We start from the raw sequence: 20,286 nt of genomic DNA on the forward strand, positions 1-20,286 counted from the left end.
GTGACAAAGCCACAAGAACACACACGGGTGTGCTGGGCATCTTGCAAGCCTGATCCAGGGCTTGTGTTGGCGCGGGGGGACGGGGAGGGGGGGCGGGGACATAAAGGGAGGAGTCCGGAATATGAATAAATATGAGAGGATTCTCACGTTATCACTCAGAGGTGGGTACAATGGTTGGTCAATAACCGTCTTTTATTGCATAAATGCTTTGACACACCTACACACCTCCCTTTTCATAGGAGTGGGGAAAGACATAATCCCTTTCTCCCCCAGGAGAAAGGAGCAGTCTTAGTGGGAATGATTTGTGTGTACTTAGATTCTATGTTGCCTAAGCAATATAGTCTCACTGAGTCCGACTGCACGGGTTCCAACTTTGCCAGTTCCTAACCTTTGGCTAGGTATTTAAACTCTGTTCCCATTTCCTCATCTGTAAAGCATAACAATACACTTACTTTAATAACACACCTCTAACAGTTCTGGATTGTTGTGAGGATTACCTGGTTACCCCCCACACACACTTTATGTGTGTGTGTGTTTGTGTGTGTGTGTATATATATATTTATATATTTATTTTATGTATGTATTGTAAACTATTATACATTATACACGTTAATTATGAAACTAATTGAACACACAACACAATAGTTTTATCTGGTTATAGGTTACTTTCCTTCTTTATAACTCATTCTACACACACATACACACACACACACACACACACGAGAAATTGGCAGGCCGGCAGGTTTAAGTCTTGAAACAAAGTAACTAAGTCACACTACCTACCAACTTTTACCCCTAATCCTACCCTCCACTTCCATTTCTCCTTCAGTTCCTTATGCACCCTCTTCTCTTACAGGTTCTAATTAAAGGTCTGACTATATTAGGGAGAAGGGAAACTGTCTGGCAGGCATCTTGGTGTTGTGTGTGTGTGATGAAAAGGTCATTAAAATTGTAATCAGAAGACCATATCTTTGTTGAAAAGCTCACCTGTTTCTGGCCTCTCTGAGCCTTAGTTTCCTTTTCTATATAATAAAGATAAATAATCCTTCCCTTTGGGCCTGTTATGAAGACAATATATATGAAAGTATTAACTATTATACATTATACACGTTAATTATTATGAAAATAATTGAACACACATCATGATAGTTTTATCTGTTTATTGGTTACTTTCATTCTTTATAACTCATTCTCCCCATAACTAAAGGGTTACAAGATATTAGTCTTCAGGGCTCATTAAAGGGTGTGGAGAGTGGTAAGTATAACTGTACACTAGAATTCAGGGCTATGAGTAATAGACTACTTGTGTATGTATTTCTGTGTGAGTTTGAGACAACACAAGTTTGCAGATCCCCAACTTTGGATTTGTACCCGAGACTGGCTGGCCACATTTTCCCACAACTGACACCCATCTTAATTAGCCACCTCCCACAGGAGGCTCTGGGACACTTACTAAGGTTCTCCCTCTACCTGACTGGGAAATCATACCAGGGGCTGGCTGGCAGGGCTAATGAGCCAACGCTAGAGGGAGTGGGAGGTGCAGGAGGTAGTGCTGTCCCAGGCTGTGGGTTTGAAACTCACCAGTCAGGAAGTGAGGCCGACAGACGGAAGGGCAGGCAGGGGCGGGGAGTTCTGGGGCACAGCAAAAGGGGCCTTCTAAGGTTTGGGGGCTACAGAATCATGGGCTTCAGGGCCGGAGGTTGCTGTTAGTCTGGCAAGACAGGTCTGGGCAACATGCATGCCCAGAGGCAGTTGGCTATAGCCACAGTGAGAGCAGAAGTCAGACGACATGAGGTGGCCAAGCAGGCTCTAAGCCACCTCAGGAAGCTGGCAGAAAGAGTGGGTGACCCTGATCTTCGGGACAGCATCCAGGCCTCGCTGAACAACATACGAGGTAAGAGAAGTATCAGTCCCCCAACTTGGATGTATCGGGAACCAGCAAGGGCATAGAAGAGCTAGCAGTATCATGTATTGTTTCTCAATCAGCTACTTCCTAGTCCCCAGGACAGAGCTAGGACTCTAGGGAAGAATACATTTGGGGAGGATTGAAAAAGACACGGGAGGTTATCATCCTTCCTTTTCCACAACTCTAATCCTTCTCCCAAGAGAACAAAATACAGGTCACTGTTGACCTGACCTTCTTGGCAATGGGGAAGCATGGGGAAGACAGGCTGTGACAGACCCATGGTAGATGTATTCCCTGCTTAGGGAGTATAGAACAGGAAGCAGTCGGGGCAAGAGGTTCTGGGACTGGATGTTGTGTTCATTCCCAGGACCCACTAAGGATAAATGACCTCTTGTTTTCCAGCTGTAGACACACAGACAGACACACATACACACACTCTGGCTTCCAGGCACATTTAAAGACCATGCTCAGCACAGCTAAAGTGAAGAGAGGGTCCCTATGACTCTCCTTGGTCCCCTCTCCTCCTCATGTTCCTGTTCCTGTCTTCCCCCCACATACCTTCCGCTCTACCTCCTTAGTGCCATTAGAGCAAGTGATGACAACACAGGGAGGAAGTGCTGCCATGGCAACACCATCCGCCACATCCTCCTGCCCACCCCAGCCTTCAATCCTGTGGTGGGGCCCTGGCAGGAACAGAATCTCTCCATCCATAAGGCCTCACCACTAAGGAACTGGTGGAACTGGATGTCACTTTCAGCTTGTTCTCATCTCATTCACCTCTGATGTAGCAAAGAACTCACAGAGGGAAGCTTCCTAGCTCATGAAGGGTATCTGGTAGAAGCATATCTTCCATCATATCCTGATCTTTTCCAGTCACTTCAGTCTTTCTCCATTTTTTTTTTTTTTTTGTGCTGATCCCAGGCCCTTGTGCATGCAAGGCAAGCACTCTGCCAACTGAGCTATATTCCCAGCCCTCCATTCTTTTTTTTTTCTTCCTCTTCTTCTCCTCCTCCTCCTTTTCCCACTCCCACCCCCAGTAATGGGGAGATTGAACCCAGGGTCTCTCACATGTTAGACAAACATTCTACCACTGAACTACATCCCCAGTCCTTTTTCATTTTGACACATGGTTTGGCTAATTTGCTTAGAGCCTCCTTAACTTGCTCAGGCTTGCCCTTTAACTTTTGATCCTCCTGCCTCAGTCTCCTGAGTCCCTGCGGTTGCAGGCTTGCACCACCACACCTAGCTAGTCCTCTCCATTCCTAGATGCTACTTAGGGACTCAAGAGAACATTCTTTCCACCATGGATAGCTTCTGCCACATCTCTCTGATGGGCCACCAGAGCATGGGGGAAGAAATGGTTGGTTTGGGTTCCTAGTAGGACGGTATGATTCCCTTCCCATGTCTCCCTCTTTCCATTGTCCTTCTGAGGCTAGTGCTCCTCTCAGCTTCTGTCCCCACCCTTTGATAGTAACTACACCTGACTTTTCCCCTGACAGCCTTTGCATTTGGAAAGGCAGACCTCAGGGGAGTGGCACATGGGGCCTCCTAGGAAAGAACTCTTAAGGTCCCCTGACTTTAAAAGGGGGGCTCTGATGTTATAGTTCAGTGGTCAAATGCTTGCCTTGCATACACAAGGCTTTGGGTTTGATCCCCAGCACTTGGGGTGGGGAGTGTCCGTGGAAAGCATGCAATGAAAATATCCTTTAAAAAAAAAAACAAAGGAGGAGAGAGGTGTAGGCCAGGTAAAGAAGCTCCCTTTAGCTCTGGAAAAGGAGAGAGAAAGGAAGGTAGAGGCTGATGAGACTCTGTGTGTGTGTGTGTGTGTGTGTGTGTGTGTGTGTTTTTACTGGTGATAGAACCAAGGGCCTCAAGCAGGCAACTGCTCTACCACTGAGACCCCTAGCTCAAGGCTGTATTCTATATAAGTGATTTGTTCTACTCCTTCCCCGAGTCAGAAATCTGTTACTATTGAATCCTCAAGGAAAACTGAGGCCATCAAAAGAAGGAAGATAAAGGCAGAGCCAATCATTGTTCTTCACCTTCTCCTTCAAAAAAGACCAGTGAAGGGTCTCCTGAAATGGGGATGGTGGTGTCATGGTTCTACAGGGTGTGGGGAAGAAGCTGTTGACCTCCAGGACAGGACCTGGGAGGGACTGGATACAGGCCTCTTGAAGAGCAAAGGGCTCCTGGCATCCTGGTTCAGCCCCCCCAGACCGAGTGTGCCTTGGGCTCCTGCCTCCAAGAGCCGCCCACGGCAGCACTTAATATAGTCTCTGCGTCAGGAGGGTGGGATGCCAAATTAAGGGACCGCTTAGACTCTCCAAATCCTTAGGAGGGGGTCTCCAAAAGGCTGCAGGGAGACCTCCTCCTTCCCAGCCCACTCCTGCCACTCCTGGGGTCTCAGCCTATCTTCCTCATAGGCCTAATTGCTCATGCTTCTTTTTCTCTGGGGCTAGAGGACAGAAAGCTTTGAACTCCAAGGCTTCTAGAAGGGTGGGGGACACAGTAAATGATGTCCAGTTTGCTCTGCCTACTTCCTCTTTAACCTTCTGAAAGAGCCCTGCCCCATAAACCTCAGGAGACTGAATGGAAACCCAGAAGAGGCTGGCTCTTGCTGCTTCAACTAAGGGGTCTTTATATTCTAGGAGCAAAATCCCCCACAGGTGGGTAACCAGGGGTGAGGGTAGTACCTTCACTAACCCAGCATCCCCTGTCAGGTCCCCCACCTACTCTACACACTGATCCCTCCTCTCCCTCTCATCCCCACGTTTCTGAGGCACTCTTGGAGCTGCGGTTGCTATGGAGACTGGATGCATTTTGGTATTAGGGGGGGCTGTCAGTTCTACATGTATTTCTTCTTGTTTCACCTTGAGCTGGGGCCTTTGACTCACTGGGCAGCTTAGGCTCCTGAGCCCTCAGATCTCTCCACTACTCACACACACACACACACACACACACCCCTTTTCTTATCCTGCTAAGTCCCATGTTTGTCCCCATCCCTAGGGAACACTTTCCAAGTTCACTTTGGGGCCATCAAATCAAGTTGGAACCCGTCAAAGAATTAAATGTAGGGGTATAGGTGGAGAGGGAGCTGGGTGAATGAGAAAGGAAAAGCATCTGGTCCCCTGGGAGGGTCCCGGGAAAGGGATTTCAGGGTTCCCCACTTTCCCACTTCAGCTTCCCCAGAATTTTCAGCGACCCCAAGTTTGCTATGTTCCTGGCATCTGCCCATTCAATAAGTCTATATTTACCCCTGTCCCTAAGTGCCACACCCCACAGTGTTGCTCACCAGCCTCGGTGTTCAAGAGGAGGGGGCTAGGTTGTTGGATATGAGTCCAAGTCCCAGGAAATCCAGCCCAGGATTTGGGAGGGAAATCCAGTCCTGGATTTTGCACCGCCCTCGCAGACAGCGGTGCTGCTAGAGAGGTGGTGGGGGGGAAGGGGTAGGGGGGGCCCGGGGGCCGCCTCCTCCTCAATGTGAGGGGAGCGCCCGGACACAGCGCGCATCCGGACCCAGCCGAGCCCGGGCAAGGCCCCCCGGACTCTTCACCGGGATCTCACGCCCCTTCCCTCCCAGACCCCAGATCCGTGGGTTCCCACCCCCTCCTGTCCCCTCCTTCCACCCCCGCCGCCTCCTACATCTCCATCCCCAGCATCCTCCCCGCGCCCCTGCGAATCCCCAGCACCGCAAGCCCCACTAGCTTTCCACCCTCCTCAAGACCCCCTCTCACACCGCATCCCTGGCCCCTGGCCCTTCAGTCCCCATTCCATTCCCTTGCCTCCCCCGCATTGGTTCTTCTCTCCTAGCCTTCGGTCCCCTTTTCCTCCCTCTCCCTCATTTGCCCCCACTACTGTCCTCCCCGCCCTCCTCCGCCCATCTCAGCGCCCCCACCCAGGCCGGGGTGCAGGGTCCGGCGCGCCTCCCCGGAGCATCACCAAGGTCCCGGGGCTCTACGGGGGTGGGGGCGCAGGGTGGGGAGCATGGGGAGGGGGAGCCCCATGTGATGGGAGGGGGGCGCAAGCGGAGGCGGCGGAGGCGGCGGCGACAGCGGAGCCGGACTGTGGGCTCAGCGGGGTCCGGGGGCTGGGGGCAGCGAGCAGGGCGGCCCCATGGCCGGGCCCCCCTGAGGCAGTCCGGGGGAGTCCCCTCCCCTCCCCAGCTCGGGGGTCTCCGGGCCCCATGAGCCGGGGCGCGGGCGCGCTTCAGCGCCGGACAACGACCTACCTCATCTCGCTGACCCTGGTCAAGCTCGAGTCGGTTCCTCCGCCGCCGCCTTCTCCGTCTGCTATCGCGGCCGGCGCCCCTGGGGCCAGAGGCTCCGAAACCGGGGATCCTGGCAGCCCCCGAGGCGCGGAGGAGCCGGGCAAGAAGCGGCACGAGCGTCTTTTCCACCGACAGGATGCGCTGTGGATCAGTACTAGCAGCGCGGGAGCGGGGGGTGCGGAGCCCCCAGCCCTGTCCCCGGCTCCGGCCAGTCCGGCTCGCCCGGTCTCCCCCGCTCCGGGCCGCCGACTCTCCCTCTGGGCGGCCCCTCCGGGACCCCAGCTCTCCGGGGGACTGAGCCCCGACCCCAAACCCGGGGGCGCCCCCACCTCCTCCCGACGCCCTCTACTCAGCAGCCCGAGCTGGGGGGGCCCGGAACCCGAAGGTCGGCCAGTCGGCGGCGTCCCCGGTTCGTCCTCCCCTCATCCTGGCACAGGCAGCCGGAGGCTCAAGGTGGCGCCTCCTCCGCCGGCTCCCAAGCCTTGCAAGACCGTGACCACGAGTGGAGCCAAAGCCGGCGGGGGCAAGGGCGCCGGTAGCCGCCTGTCATGGCCCGAAAGCGAAGGCAAGCCCAGGGTCAAGGGGCCAAAGAGCAGCGCCGGGACTGGAGCTTCAGCCGCGGCCGCTGCTGCCACCGGCGGGGGAGGGGGCGCTGCAGCCGCGACCTCTGGTGGGGTCGTGGTTGGGGCTGGAGTCCGAGGGAAGCTGTCCCCTCGAAAAGGCAAGAGTAAGACCTTGGACAACAGTGACTTGCACCCAGGACCGCCTGCCGGCTCTCCTCCTCCTCTAACCATCCCAGCAATCCCGGCTTCTGGCGCTGCAGTTACCGCCACCTCCGCGCAGCCCCCCGGGCCAGCACCTCCAATCACTCTGGAGCCTCCAGCTCCGGGGCTGAAACGGGGCCGGGAGGGGGGCCGAGCATCCACTCGCGACCGCAAGATGCTCAAGTTTATCAGCGGTATCTTCACCAAGAGTACAGGGGGGCCTCCTGGCTCAGGGCCCCTTCCAGGTCCCGTGGGCCTGTCTTCTGGCAGCGGGTCCAGGGAGCTGCTGGGTGCTGATCTCCGCGCCTCCCCCAGTGAGTAGGATCAGAGCCTGAGAACAAGGAGGGGAGGGCACCTGGAATGCTCAATTGGGGGTGGAGGAGCAGAAAACTAGGAAAGCTTTTCCCTTGGGTGGACGGGGAACCAGGCTCACTCCTCTGCTAAGGACTGAGGCAAATAAGAGGTCCCTGACGCGGGAGGAGCAGTTACACTGTGCACCGTGAGTGATGACTTGATTTTGGAGGGATTCAGAGAGCCTCAGAGTTTTTTTTTTTTTTTTTTTTTTTTTTTTTTTTTTTTGGTGGTGGTGGTGGTGTGGGGGGGAATGCCCTTGGTCAGAGTGACTGTAGGAAATTGCTACCAGAGAAGTCCCAGATCCCACTTTCATCCTCCGCTGGATTCTGGGAGCGCAGAAACGTGCTTTGCCTTGTCTAGAGGGGCACTGAAGGTGAAGGGGATGAGAAAACCTCAGTTTTCCCTGAGCACTTAGGGCAGGTGGCATGATAGTGACCTTGCAGACAGCTCCTCGCCAGGAACAGGTCTTCTAGGTTGAGAGCAGGCTAGTGGTGTTTTCCGTGCAGGAAAGGCGGACTGGGCGGTCCGCAAGTGCGCGGGGGCTGGAACGTGCTGAATATTCAAACGTGAAGTGAGAGAACGCGGATAGGAAGCCTCACTTCCCCCACTGCCCACCCCCGCTCCACAGCAGCGTCGAAACCCGCCCGGGGCTGACCCCGGAGTGAGTGGGGTGGGGGGCGGAACTGTTGCAAAGGCAATTCTTACACCAGGAGAATTGGGAGGCCGTACAGGGGAAGGTAGTGCCACCCAGGGGTGTCTTTATTATTATTATTTTTAACTGAGGTAAACAGGCAGGGGACTGAGTTCGGCTCACAAGCTCACACTCCCCTGAGGGGAGGCGGGTCTGGAAGCGGGGGCGGCCCCTGGGGTTTGGCTCCGGAGCGGGTGGGAGCAGATGGCTCCGGATCCCAGAGTTCCCGCGGCAGCTGTGGCGCCCTGGGAACGTCCGGCCAGTGTCAGGCGCGGGGGCTGGACCTGGCGGGGCGGAAGGAGCATCCTTCCCCCCACCCCACCCTAGGTCTGTGGTTTCTCTAGGTCAGGGGATGGATCCTTTCCCCATAGTTCTTTTAGAGGGTGTTTCGAGGGAAGCCGTGGGAGAGGGAGGTATAGGAAAATCCAAGCCCTATCCCTTGGAGTGTGTGTGTGTGTGTGGGGGGGGTCAGAGCCACTGTGCGATTGACCTTGAAAAGGGGGAGGGAAAGCCCTCACCTCAGTTTCTCTATGTGAAATAGAGATTGAGGAAGACTCACTCCCTTCTAAGTGCCAGAACCTCCTCCCAGGATCGGTCCTGGGAATCTTTCCGTCAGGGAGGAGCCCCTCCTCTTTCTTCCAGAGGGAAGAAGTTGCCACCGTGAGAGCCTTGTCTCCTGGTCTGGGGCAGGGACCCACCGTTTAGGGTTGTGCTTTAAGGGAGATGCCAACTGAAGTATTTTTGTCTTGCTAGCTCTGTTGCTAAGCAACCACTGAGCGGTGGCAACAGCTGTGGGGAGAGCGGTTAGGATGGGAGGACTGGGGACCACTCTCAGACCTATCTGTTGCACAAACCTCTCCAGAGCAGGCAGGCAGGGTCCTGGGTATTAAGGGACACTCAAAGAGAGGAGGGGTTGATGAGGGTTTGGAGTCCTCCTGGGCAGCAGCCTCCCCTCTTACTGCCCCTCTTTCCTTACAGAGGCTGTGGTCAATAGCCAGGAATGGACTTTGAGCCGCTCCATTCCTGAACTGCGCCTGGTAGGTAACCCAGGCCCTAGGCCGCCTCATAGGACCTGGAATGGTTTTCCAACTCTCCTGGGAGTCTACCTTCATTGCACTATTGTGGGGCTTGATACACCCTCACAACTTTTTCTTCATTTTTTATGCTCTTGTTTCCCTGTTTGTCCAGGGCCCTCTTCCAGGCTTCTCATTTCTGACATCTGCCCTTTGTACCATTCATGTACCATTGCCTAGAATTGGGTACTACTTTCCAACTAGTGTCTAGGCCTGTGACATGCCATGCACACACAGGTCTAATGTTTCCTAAACAACACAAAAGAACTGGCACTGTGCTGCTTATGTTTTTCAGTGATGCACTTCAAGCTTGAGTTTATTTCTTACCCTACTTAAGCCATACTTCTCACAACTGCTCTCTCTTAACTGACAGTTGTGCAGGACCTCTAGGACCTACTTGGGTGATTTAACACTGCCAGCCCCTTGGGAGTCTCTGGCGTGTATAGACCCAAGCATTTCCCCCCTCATAATTCCCATTGTCTCTGCCTCACAACCTTGCTTTCAGGGTGTACTGGGTGATGCCAGGAGTGGAAAGTCATCGCTCATCCACCGATTCCTGACTGGTTCTTACCAGGTGCTGGAGAAGACTGAGAGTGAGTTCTCAGGAGCAAGAGTAAGCTAAGGATTGGCGTGGGGATTCAGGAGTAAAATCAATGTCTGGGTAGTTGTGAAGACCATGGGAATGGTGAAGCCATAGTAGCTAAAGTACAAGCAACTGGAAAGGTTTGATGACCTGGCTACCTCTGACCTATTAATCCTTTCAACTCTTCTGGACAGGTGAGCAGTACAAGAAAGAGATGTTGGTGGATGGACAGACTCATCTGGTGCTGATACGAGAGGAAGCTGGGGCACCTGATGCCAAGGTGAGGGGCAGAAGCAGTGGGGAGGGTAGATTGATTGAGGACAGCACTGAATACGGGAGAGGACTCTGGTTTCCTAGGTCTCCCTCTGGGTAGTCCAGAGAGGTAGTGGACCTGTATGACCCTCCATTTGCCACTTCACCCCCGCAAGTTCTCAGGCTGGGCAGACGCCGTGATCTTCGTCTTCAGCCTGGAGGATGAGAACAGTTTCCAAGCTGTGAGCCGTCTTCACGGGCAGCTGAGCTCCCTTCGGGGGGAGGGACGAGGAGGCCTGGCCCTGGCACTGGTGGGGACACAAGGTAAGGAGGGGTTGAAGAGATAGTGCTTTCAGGGGAGGTCTTGGGATGCCCCTAGGATATTGCCCAGTGCAGTTGAGTTCAGTAAGGTGTAGAAATGGCTACTTGAATTTCAGTAAACCTCTGGAGGGAGCCTGATCTTTCAATAAGGAAGTCATGAAAGCATCACAAACTTTCCAACATTTGAGCAGAGAAAAGGGGACTGCCAGGGTGGAAAAGGCAGCCATAATGGCCATCTCTGTTCCTTTCCTGAGATGTCACCTACCTTGTGTTCTCACACTGCCATTTCCCAATGCCACCACCAAAGCACATAGAGAATCCCAAGTAGGATAGATACAAAGCCTTTTCCATTTCCGCCTTGCTACAGATGGGTCAGGCTGGCACCTTTTGAAGGAACTTATCTGAAAACAAAGAGAAAGCACCTGGAGAAAACAGAAGGGCAGAAAACCCCTTTTAGTTCTCAAAGTAGTGACTCAGGCTCTCAAACTTCACTGGGACAGGAAAAGCTTTGCCAGTACCCACCTGTATCTACCTGGCAGGCTCTCTGTCTGGATGCCTGTGCTGCAGGTGCCAGCCTCCACCTGTTGCTTTCCTCTTGGTTTCTCACTATAGAATGAGCAGTGCACCTGTTACTGATGGGCATACAACCTTTTCCTCATCTGCACTGCCATGTGATCTCTCGGATCATGGTTCCATAGATTTCCAGGGCAGGGTAATTATCACTCACAAGTTTCAGCCACTTCAGATGGGGTCAGGAAGCTACCCTGTCAGGATAGCTCCACTCTCCTCTGGAGTATTTTTTGAACTGCTTATGCCTTGCCTTCTTACTTGCAGCTGCGCATATGACCTGGGCCCTACACTCAGAACTTACATACTGCCATTCTATTTGAGCAAGGACAGATGCTCTTTGATACTCTGCCTTCAGTGGGTTCAGCATAAGCCTGGAGCATAGATAAAGAGAATCATGAATAGTGGGGGGAAGGGGCCCCTCATCATATCCTGCCCCTTTCCTATTCCCTCAGACAGGATCAGTGCTTCCTCTCCTCGGGTGGTTGGTGATGCTCGTGCCAGGGCTCTGTGTGCAGAAATGAAACGCTGCAGCTACTATGAGACTTGTGCAACCTATGGGCTGAATGTGGATCGGGTCTTCCAGGAGGGTGAGTGTGGCTATCCCCAGTGTATGCAGGAAGCAGGGAGCTGAGAGCCTGGGATATTCTAGAGGACTGGAATCCAGGCCTCTTTGTCAGCCAATGACAAAGGAAATTAGCTTCTGTGGAAGGGAGAGAGACCAGGGAGACCAGAGAAGTTTTGCTTTATAGCACAAGATCTTTCTGGGCTCAGGAACTGGCAAGGCTACAGGGGGCATAGGCCACAGTGACAAGGAAGTTGGAGCCTATGTTATCTGCTGGGGATTTCTCAAAGCTGGACATGGAAGGGTGGTCTTGTGTATCTGCTGTGCTCATTCCTCTCCCTCACTCGTTCCTTCAAGTGGCCCAGAAAGTGGTGACCTTGCGCAAACAGCAACAGCTTCTGGCTGCCTGCAAGTCCCTGCCCAGCTCCCCAAGTCACTCAGCTGCTTCCACCCCTGTAGCTGGGCAGGTGAGTTGGGGTTTGAGGGACAACAGAAAAGGGGCTGGGATCTGAAGATAGACACAGAATACCAAAGAGGTTTGGGGAGCAGGAGAAAAAAGAGGGAATGGTGGTGATACTAAGTGTAGAAAGTGCATTTGAGGAAATCAACCAAGTTTGAGTCACCATTTGTCCTTGAGCAAGTCGCCTCACTTCCCAAGATTATCTAGAAAATTGTATGGCATGATACTTGTGAAGTCAACCTTTGCAAAACTTAAAGCACAGTAACAATGCTAGTATATATTTTTACTATTAATTATAATGTAAATGAAGAGTGAGAAAATCAAGTAATGTCTCCAGTTCCCCAGAATCGGATGTAAGAGTAGCTTGTCTGGGGGAGGAAATAGCTCAGCTCTGCTGACCCCTCCATATGTCCTCAGGCTAGTAATGGAGGCCACACTAGCGACTACTCTTCCTCTCTACCATCCTCACCCAATGTTGGTCACCGGGAGCTTCGAGCTGAGGCAGCTGCAGTGGCTGGATTGAGCACTCCAGGGTCCTTGCACCGGGCAGCCAAGCGCAGGACCAGTCTTTTTGCGGTATTGGGCATACTGACTCCTTATTCTCCTGTCCTCTGTTACTTGCACATCTTTCCTCGTCCTTAGACCCCTCTGTTGGACCCTTCTTTATTTGTCTTCCCTGTCCTTCCACCAGTGTATCTCTCTATCAATCCTCTGATTCCAATAATCATTCCAGAATCGTCGGGGTAGTGACTCTGAAAAGAGGAGCTTGGACAGTCGGGGAGAGACAACCGGAAGTGGACGAGCCATCCCTATCAAACAAGTGTGTAGTCTAGGGATTGGGGGAAGGCAGGGAGTTAGTTGGTGTTAGCTGGCTTTTCTTTCACACCCCTTTTTCTGTACTCCAGAGCTTCCTACTAAAGCGAAGTGGCAATTCCTTGAACAAAGAATGGAAGAAGAAATATGTGACTCTGTCCAGTAATGGCTTCCTACTCTACCACCCCAGCATTAATGTGAGTAGCAGAGACTGGGCATCCTGGCCAGCCTCGGAATACCCTTCCAGCTCTACCTGTCTGTGTTTCTGATAAGCACTAACATAATCTCTGGGGAGATCTAGTTCTATTCTTTTAAGTTTAGGAAGCATGTTAAGAACCTGCTGTCTGCCCATGCTGGCAGTCTAGAGAGAGAACACTTAGGAAGGGCCTGTTCCTGGTCTGCCACTCAGACAATGCTTTATGGAGGAAATAATTCTGGAACAAGTCTGATGGGCTCCTCTCTTAGAAGTTCATTCCAGTCCTGTCAGTGCCTGGGGCCCCCTTTCCATCCCATACTATTGACTGCTTCCTAGAACCATCAAGGATCCTAACCTTCTCCACACTCTCAACTTTCTGTACCCCTCCAGGATTATATCCACAGTACCCATGGCAAGGAGATGGACTTGCTACGAACAACAGTCAAAGTCCCAGGAAAGCGGCCTCCAAGGGCCATATCTGCTTTTGGTCCCTCAGCCAGCATCAACGGGCTGGTCAAAGACATGAGCACTGTCCAGATGGGTGAAGGCCCTGGTGAGTGGGGCTCATGACAAGGGGGAAGGAGAGGATCCAGAGATGGATAAAAGAGAGGGATAAGAGGGGAATAGGGGCTGACCCTGGATAAGTGGGAAAGTAGGTGATCAGGAGGGACCAAATAAGGAAGGGTACAGGAACATAGAAGTTCACTGACATTTTATCCTCTTTTCCTTCCAACAGAAGCCACGACTCCCATGCCCAGCCCCAGCCCCAGCCCCAGTTCCCTGCAGCCACCACCAGACCAGAGCACCAGGCACCTGCTGAAACCAGATCGGAATTTGGCCCGAGCCCTCAGCACTGGTCAGTGGGATCACCCTTCATCCACTATCTTTCAGAGCCAAATAGGATGTAGATGGGAAGTACAGTGGGGTTAGAGGCCTGGATTTGGAATAAATGCACAAGTGGACACATGGAGTGTCTGCTGGGTGCCCAGCACCAAACAGCCACACTGTGTCTATCATGATGGTTAAGACACATGGGCTCTAGAGCCAAACTGCCAGAACCCATATCCTGACTTATCACATGGGCAAATTATTCAAACTCTCCATGTCTAAATTTCCTCATTGTTAAAATGGAGATACTAGTTTCTACCTCATGGGCTTGAGACTTAAACAAACTGAGAACATTGTCCAGCATCAACATTTAGAATGTCTGAAAATAAAAAATAATATCTACATATGTATGTATAAAACATTGTAATAAATGATCCTCACAACAACTTTATCAGGTCAAGATTACTCTCCACGTTTTAGTGATGAAGAAATTGAGACTTACAAGATTAAGTAATTTACTCAAGGTCTCAAGGCCAATAAGTGGCAGAGTGAGGATCTCAGTTCATATCTGACTCTAAACATGTCCATCTCCCCAGGAATGATCCAGGGGGCTTCTCCTGGAGAGGGACATTTGAGGAAGGACACCCCAACATGCCAAAGCTAGTTCAGAGGAGAAGACAGGCTATCAAGAAATCAGGGGTGGGAATAAGCTCAATGGAAGAGTAACTTGCCTATTATGTGGGAGGTCCTGGGTTCAATCCCCAGTACCACCAAAAAAAATAAAAAATAAAATAAAATAAAATTTAAAAAGAGGAAGAAGAGGGTGTGGTGGCACATGCCTATAATCCCAGCAGCTCTGGAGGCTAAGGCAGGAGGATTGTAGGTTCTAAGTCAACCTCAGCAACTTAGCAAGGCTGTAAGCAACCTAGCAAAAGCCTGTCATAAAATTTAAAAAATAAAATAAAATAAAAAGGTCTGGGGATGTAGCTCAGTGGTTAAGTGACCCTGGGTTCAATCCCTGGTACCAAAAAAGAAAAGAAATCAGGAAATCTGGGCAGGGGCTAGAGCTCAGTGGTAGAGTGTTTACCTAAGCATCCTCAAGGTCCTAAGTTCAATCTCCAGTAACCCCCCCCAAAAGCAGGAAATTTGTGGAGGGGCAACTGAGGTAGCTGTGTCCCCCTCCCTAAGACTGTACCCCATCTGGAGACCTGAGCCCCCTGAGTCGGGAACCCCCTCCTTCTCCCATGGTGAAGAAACAGAGGAGAAAAAAACTGACAACACCATCCAAGACCGAAGGCTCGGCTGTGCAGGCTGAAGGTGAGGCTCTGGTTGGCCATTCCATTCCCACGCTGGACCCTCATCCCCAACAGCAGATCCCTGGCCTAGTTCCTGCAGCAGGAGGAAAAGTGCCTGAGCTGAGTGCTTGACTCTCATTACCACTGCACATAAATGAGTGGAATAATGGATGGACTTTTCTCAGCCCATCCTTCCCCTGTTCCTCAGCCAGTGCCTTTCCCCCAGTAATCTCCAGCCCCTGTTCTCAATGACATTATAAGTCTGAAGCGCCTGCTCCCCCTCCTAATGACTCTCTAGTGCCTGTTCCTATCCTCATCTCTACTTATGACCCCATCCCCTGTACCCCCAACCCTAATGACTCAGCCCCTGATCTCAGTGTCCCCATTGACTCCCCAACTCCTGGACTCGGGCCACCCAACCCCTGCTTCAATAACTTTAAGTGATCACCAGGCTCCCTCAACAAACCTGTCCACAGCAATACCATTCCTGTCCCCCAGTAACCCACCCCAGGCATCAGTGATTCCTAGGTCCCAGGGACCTCTCATTCCAGCCTGTGTCCCAGCTTCTGTTCCCTCCCCCATGTTCACTCAGATCCTGACCCTCCCTCCTCCTGCAGAGACCCCAGGCTCCTCTCTGATCATGATAACTGTCCCTACTGCCCCTGCTTTCTGCCGGGTGCTCAGACCCGGGTTCCAGATCTGCCTACTCTCATGGCTCTTGGCTTCTGCTCCACTCTGCTCTGGGGCCACTGACTTTAGTTCTGCTTTCTCTCCCCATCTGTCTGTCCTGCTTTGTCTCTGGCACTCTGTCACTCTCTCCATCTCTATATCTGCCTCTCTTTTCTTGGTCTTTCTGTTCTGCTCTCCATTCTATCTCTATCTCCTTCGCTTCGGGAAACCAGCCAAGCGCAAAATGTGGAAACTAAAATCCTTTGGTAGTTTAAGAAATATTTATAAAGCAGGTAACAAGCGGGAGCCTGGAGGGGCGCTCAGCTGGGGTGCAGAGGGGTGGGGGTACCCCTGCCTCTCCCTGCATGTGCTCGGGCTTCCTGCTCTCCCTGACCCTCTGCTTCCCCTTCCCCCACTGCCCCACTCCCAGGGGCTCGGGATGGACATCAGGGAGGAAGGGTCTGAGAAGGCAGCTCCTGCTTGAACTCTGTCCCTTATGCCACCATCCCATCCCCCACCCAGAGGAAAACTTTGAGTTCCTGATCGTATCCAGCACTGGTCAGACGTGGCACTTTGAGGCAGCCAGCTTTGAGGAGAGGGACTCCTGGGTCCAGGCCATCGAGAGTCAGATTTTAGCCAGTCTGCAGTGCTGTGAGAGCAGCAAGGTCAAGGTAATGGTTGAGGGGATGAGAGGAGAGAGGGGTGAGAAGACAGAGGGAGGAGAGGGGAGTTTCTTTAAGAGTCAATAGTAATCCTAGCCCTCTCTGCAGCTGCGCACAGACAGCCAAAGTGAAGCCGTGGCCATCCAGGCGATCCGGAACGCCAAAGGAAACTCTATCTGCGTCGACTGCGGGGCCCCCAGTGAGTGCAAAGGGGCAGCAGAGGGTCCTTGGAGGTGGTGTCTCTGGCTAGGGAGTATGGTTCGCTGTAGGTGTAGTCGGTAAAACCGGAAACCGACCCCCGCACTCCGTCCCCAGACCCCACGTGGGCCAGCTTGAACCTGGGCGCACTCATCTGTATCGAGTGTTCTGGTATCCACCGGAACCTGGGCACACACCTGTCTCGCGTGCGTTCGCTCGACTTGGATGACTGGCCGCGGGAGCTGACCCTGGTGCTGACGGCTATTGGCAACGACACGGCTAACAGCGTGTGGGAAAGCGACACTAGGGGCCGCGCCAAACCCACACGGGACTCTTCGCGGTAGGTGTGAAGGAACAGAGGCGTCGGGGACGGGCAGTTGCTGGGGCCCGAAAGGATCCCCTGAGTAGAGGACAGAGGTCCTAGTTAGAGGTTTCTAGAACCTTTTCCATTGCTCCCTGGTTCTGTAGGGAGGAGCGTGAGTCATGGATTCGCGCCAAATATGAGCAGCTGCTGTTCTTGGCGCCGCTGGGCACGACCGAGGAGCCGCTGGGCCGCCAGCTGTGGGCCGCTGTGCAGGCCCAGGACGTGGCCAATGTTCTCCTGCTTCTGGCCCATGCGCGACATGGGCCGCTCAACACCAGCGTAGAGGACCCACAGCTCCGTTCCCCACTTCACCTGGCGGCCGAGCTTGCCCACGTCGTCATCACGCAACTGCTACTGTGGGTACGTGAATGGGGGACGAGTAGGTAAAGGAATCTTTGAGGACTCCCATCTCAGAACACGACTAGCGCGGTAGAGTCCGATGTTCCCAGAGAAACCCTGGAGGTGGGCTTGGAACTCTTGTGGTGTCGGTGTGTGGGTGTGGGCCCCTCGGGGACGCGCGGTCACGCGGCGATTTCTCTCTCTAGTATGGCGCGGACGTGGCGGCCCGCGACGCGCAGGGCCGCACGGCGCTGTTCTACGCCCGTCAGGCTGGAAGCCAGCTGTGTGCCGACATCCTTCTGCAGCACGGGTGTCCAGGCGAGGGAGGCAGCACAGCCACCACGCCCAGCGCGGCCACCACGCCCAGCATTACTGCCACGCCCAGCCCCCGCCGCCGGAGCAGCGCAGCCAGCGTGGGCCGTGCGGACGCCCCGCTCGCGCTGGTATAGTTGCCCAACAGCGGGAGAGACACCCCTACCCCCATGCGGGCCGGGCACGAACACACCGGGTGGACAGCTGGACAGATGCACTCACTCACCTCTCCAATCCGCACCCCACCCCACGGGAGCACTTCCTACCCTCACGAGGGCACCGCCCCCACGCCTCCCAGAAGACACAAACTCACCTCCCTCTCCCCAATGAGGCATGGAGACACCCCAGCTCAACACGCTCCCTCTCCACTGTTTCCACCCTCGGATTGCTCTGGGTCTACCCGCTCGGTGTTTGCAGAAAGGGACGTCCCTGCCGCGGTACCGGTTCCAGGGCGCTTGGACATGCCCGCCCGCGCCCTCTAGGGGCGGGAAAAAGACCCAGTCCTGCCTGCATTCAACAATCCACGGCAGCAGCCCAAACCCAGGCTGGCTCCTGGGGCGACGCCACGCCAGAGGGAGGGGTTAGTACGTGGAGCGCTAGCCCTGGGACTTGGGGCCGATACCGGGGCCCCCGACCCTTCAATGCTGATCTCACTGCCCAGTAAATGGGGGAAGGGCAGCGAGGGGCAGGACCCCTGCTGCCTGTGGAGGTGGAGGGGTCCCCAACCCTTTCCGTGAAAGGGACCATGAGGAAATAAGGATGTTCCCCTACACCTACCCATGGGTAAAAGTAAAAGGCCAGGGGGAGCCAAGATCCTGGGTCCTTCCCCTAATATCTTGGGAGGGAGAAAGGATGAAGCAGGAGCAGGCTAAGGGGGCTGGGGAGGGGCCTTGTAATTTATTGCTTTGTTCCCCAACATGGGAGTGGGGTGGGCATGGGCGTGGGGAGGGCGTTCTGGGGTAGGGGGAGCCAAGGGTGGGCAGGGGGTGGGGTGGGGTGGGGGTGCTCTCGGGTTGTGTCTGTGCCTGTGACTGCGTACCTGTGACTGTGCAGCGCCCATGGTGATCTGGGGTAGGGGGCACCCCTGAAATGGGACCCCTCCCCCATTATTTCTTTCTGTCCAGCCCCTCCCTCCCACTGGAGCAGCTCCAGACCTGTCCCTCACCCCAGTGCTCTCTTCCAGCCAGGGCTGAGAGGATGTGCAGTGGTTGGATTTCCAGGCCCCCGCCCCATCCCCAGAATGGGGGTGGTGGGGTGAACTTAACCTGAGCCCTGCCTCCCTCAATCAACCCAGTTCTTGGGCTGTCTGTGTCAGTGGTTTCCGGTCTTTTTTTTTTTTTTTTTCCTGGCTAAAATAATTTGCAAAAGACCAGGTAATTGGGGAGGGAGCGGGGGTGGGGGAGCAAGGGATGCCCCCCTCATCTCCTCTGAGGCAGGTGGTGTGAAACTTCAACGGCAATTAAAGAGGAAGTGATTTTGTCTAGGGGGTGAGCTGCTGGTCTGTTCTTGAAGAGACAAGTCAGGGTACGGCCTTGGTGAAGGCCCAGAACTGGAGGTGGGAAAGGGCCAGGCAGAAGTCCCTCCAACTGACCTGAAGCAGGGAAGTACCAATGGGCATGGAGGTGGTTCCCTCTTGTACAACAGTCCTGGGTTCATGCAGTGGAAAGAACTGTGGGGAACTTGGAAGCAAAGAAGTCACATTTAGAAGATGATACCAGTTCTGGAAGAGTTCGAATGTGATGCTTGGAGGAACAGATAAGGCTGTGGTAGGTGGTGGGTGTGTGGTGAAATGACGTGGTCACCCTGGTTAAGAGTAGGAACAGATCTGATTTTGAAACCTGACCCTCCATTCCCTAACTAGGGGACCTGAGGCAGTTGACCTTGGAGGCATCTATTTATTTGTGATCTGAGAAATCCATTCAGAAGACACCTGGTAGGCGCTCTAGCCCTGGAGGACTGCCCTACGCCAGCCTACTCACCTTGAGTACCAAGTACTAGAGTAGAGCTAATAATAGGGATCCTGTTCCTGGCCCCAGTCAGGGGGTGCTAGGGAGAGCAGGGTTGAAAGATCTGGGAATGATTTCCCAGCCAGTTGTAGGTCCCTGATGTCCATAAACTCCATACTAGCTGATGCATTTGCCCACCTGTGTCATCAGTGGGGCCACCCTTATCACAGTTGCTGGAGCTGCTGTACCGCCTCAGTAGCCAGTTCCACCATTTCCTGTATATAGCTGAAAGCATCTGCCCTGATGGAGAGGCTGGGCAGGGTGGTGCTGTAGGCCACTAACTGGTGCAGGTTGGACACAGATGCCACATGTTGCATTCCATCACACGTTGGTCGCACCAGTATCTTTGGGTAGGGTAGTTCCAACTTATGGTGCCTCTCAGCCCTCAGCTATAGATATTCCAGCAAGCTGATGAAGTATAATTGCAGTGCCAGGCCCAGGTCCAACTCACATGCTGCCTTCTGCTGTGTAGCATGGATGATCACCAAGGACCACAGAGAGGTAGATTCAGTGATGCAGGGACAGGGACAGGTGTGTGGTCTGGGTGAAGTGAGAGGAAGATGGTCCTCCTAGAGGACCTGGTCATTTGTCCCTTAGCTCAGACCTGAACTCCCTTACTTCATCTTCACCTTCCTTCATCATGGCTAAAGCTCACTCACTTCCTAAAAAACTCTGAGTGTGAGTACAGGGAGGAAACAAGAACCCCAAGAGAATAAAGCTACCTGCAAAGGGAACCACAGGCCAAAGGGAAGGTCCTTTTATTTCTAGACAGCAAAAATGGTTGAGGTGTTGGCAAACTGC

At 53.5% G+C, this 20,286-nt stretch overlaps 1 protein-coding gene across 4 annotated transcripts; it reads left to right on the plus strand.

Moving 5' to 3' along the window:
• The first annotated feature begins 1,636 nt into the window (after positions 1 to 1,636).
• Positions 1,637 to 18,290, plus strand: Agap2 (ArfGAP with GTPase domain, ankyrin repeat and PH domain 2). 4 transcript variants are annotated; one of them, XM_058586114.1, is made up of 19 exons: positions 1,637 to 1,894; positions 8,961 to 9,019; positions 9,561 to 9,648; positions 9,833 to 9,918; positions 10,067 to 10,214; positions 11,234 to 11,368; positions 11,701 to 11,810; positions 12,221 to 12,379; positions 12,537 to 12,623; positions 12,709 to 12,813; positions 13,203 to 13,365; positions 13,549 to 13,668; positions 14,829 to 14,957; positions 15,838 to 15,897; positions 16,127 to 16,275; positions 16,375 to 16,465; positions 16,582 to 16,804; positions 16,933 to 17,188; positions 17,374 to 18,290. In XM_058586114.1, exons 1-19 carry the CDS (start codon positions 1,735 to 1,737, stop codon positions 17,614 to 17,616), a joined length of 2,571 nt encoding a protein of 856 aa, XP_058442097.1. In that variant the 5' UTR covers positions 1,637 to 1,734; the 3' UTR covers positions 17,617 to 18,290. The 4 variants fall into 4 exon arrangements, with proteins under 4 accessions (XP_058442097.1, XP_046322720.1, XP_058442096.1 ...); XM_058586113.1 differs by lacking the exon at positions 1,637 to 1,894 and adding an exon at positions 5,959 to 7,251; XM_046466764.2 differs by lacking the exon at positions 15,838 to 15,897.
• Positions 18,291 to 20,286: the final 1,996 nt, after the last annotated feature.

Source organism: Marmota monax, unplaced genomic scaffold, assembly GCF_021218885.2.
Source record: "Marmota monax isolate L192 unplaced genomic scaffold, Marmota_monax_Labrador192_F-V1.1 WCK01_AAM20220418_F8-fsc00151, whole genome shotgun sequence".
In the NCBI taxonomy this organism is placed as follows: Eukaryota; Metazoa; Chordata; class Mammalia; order Rodentia; family Sciuridae; genus Marmota; species Marmota monax.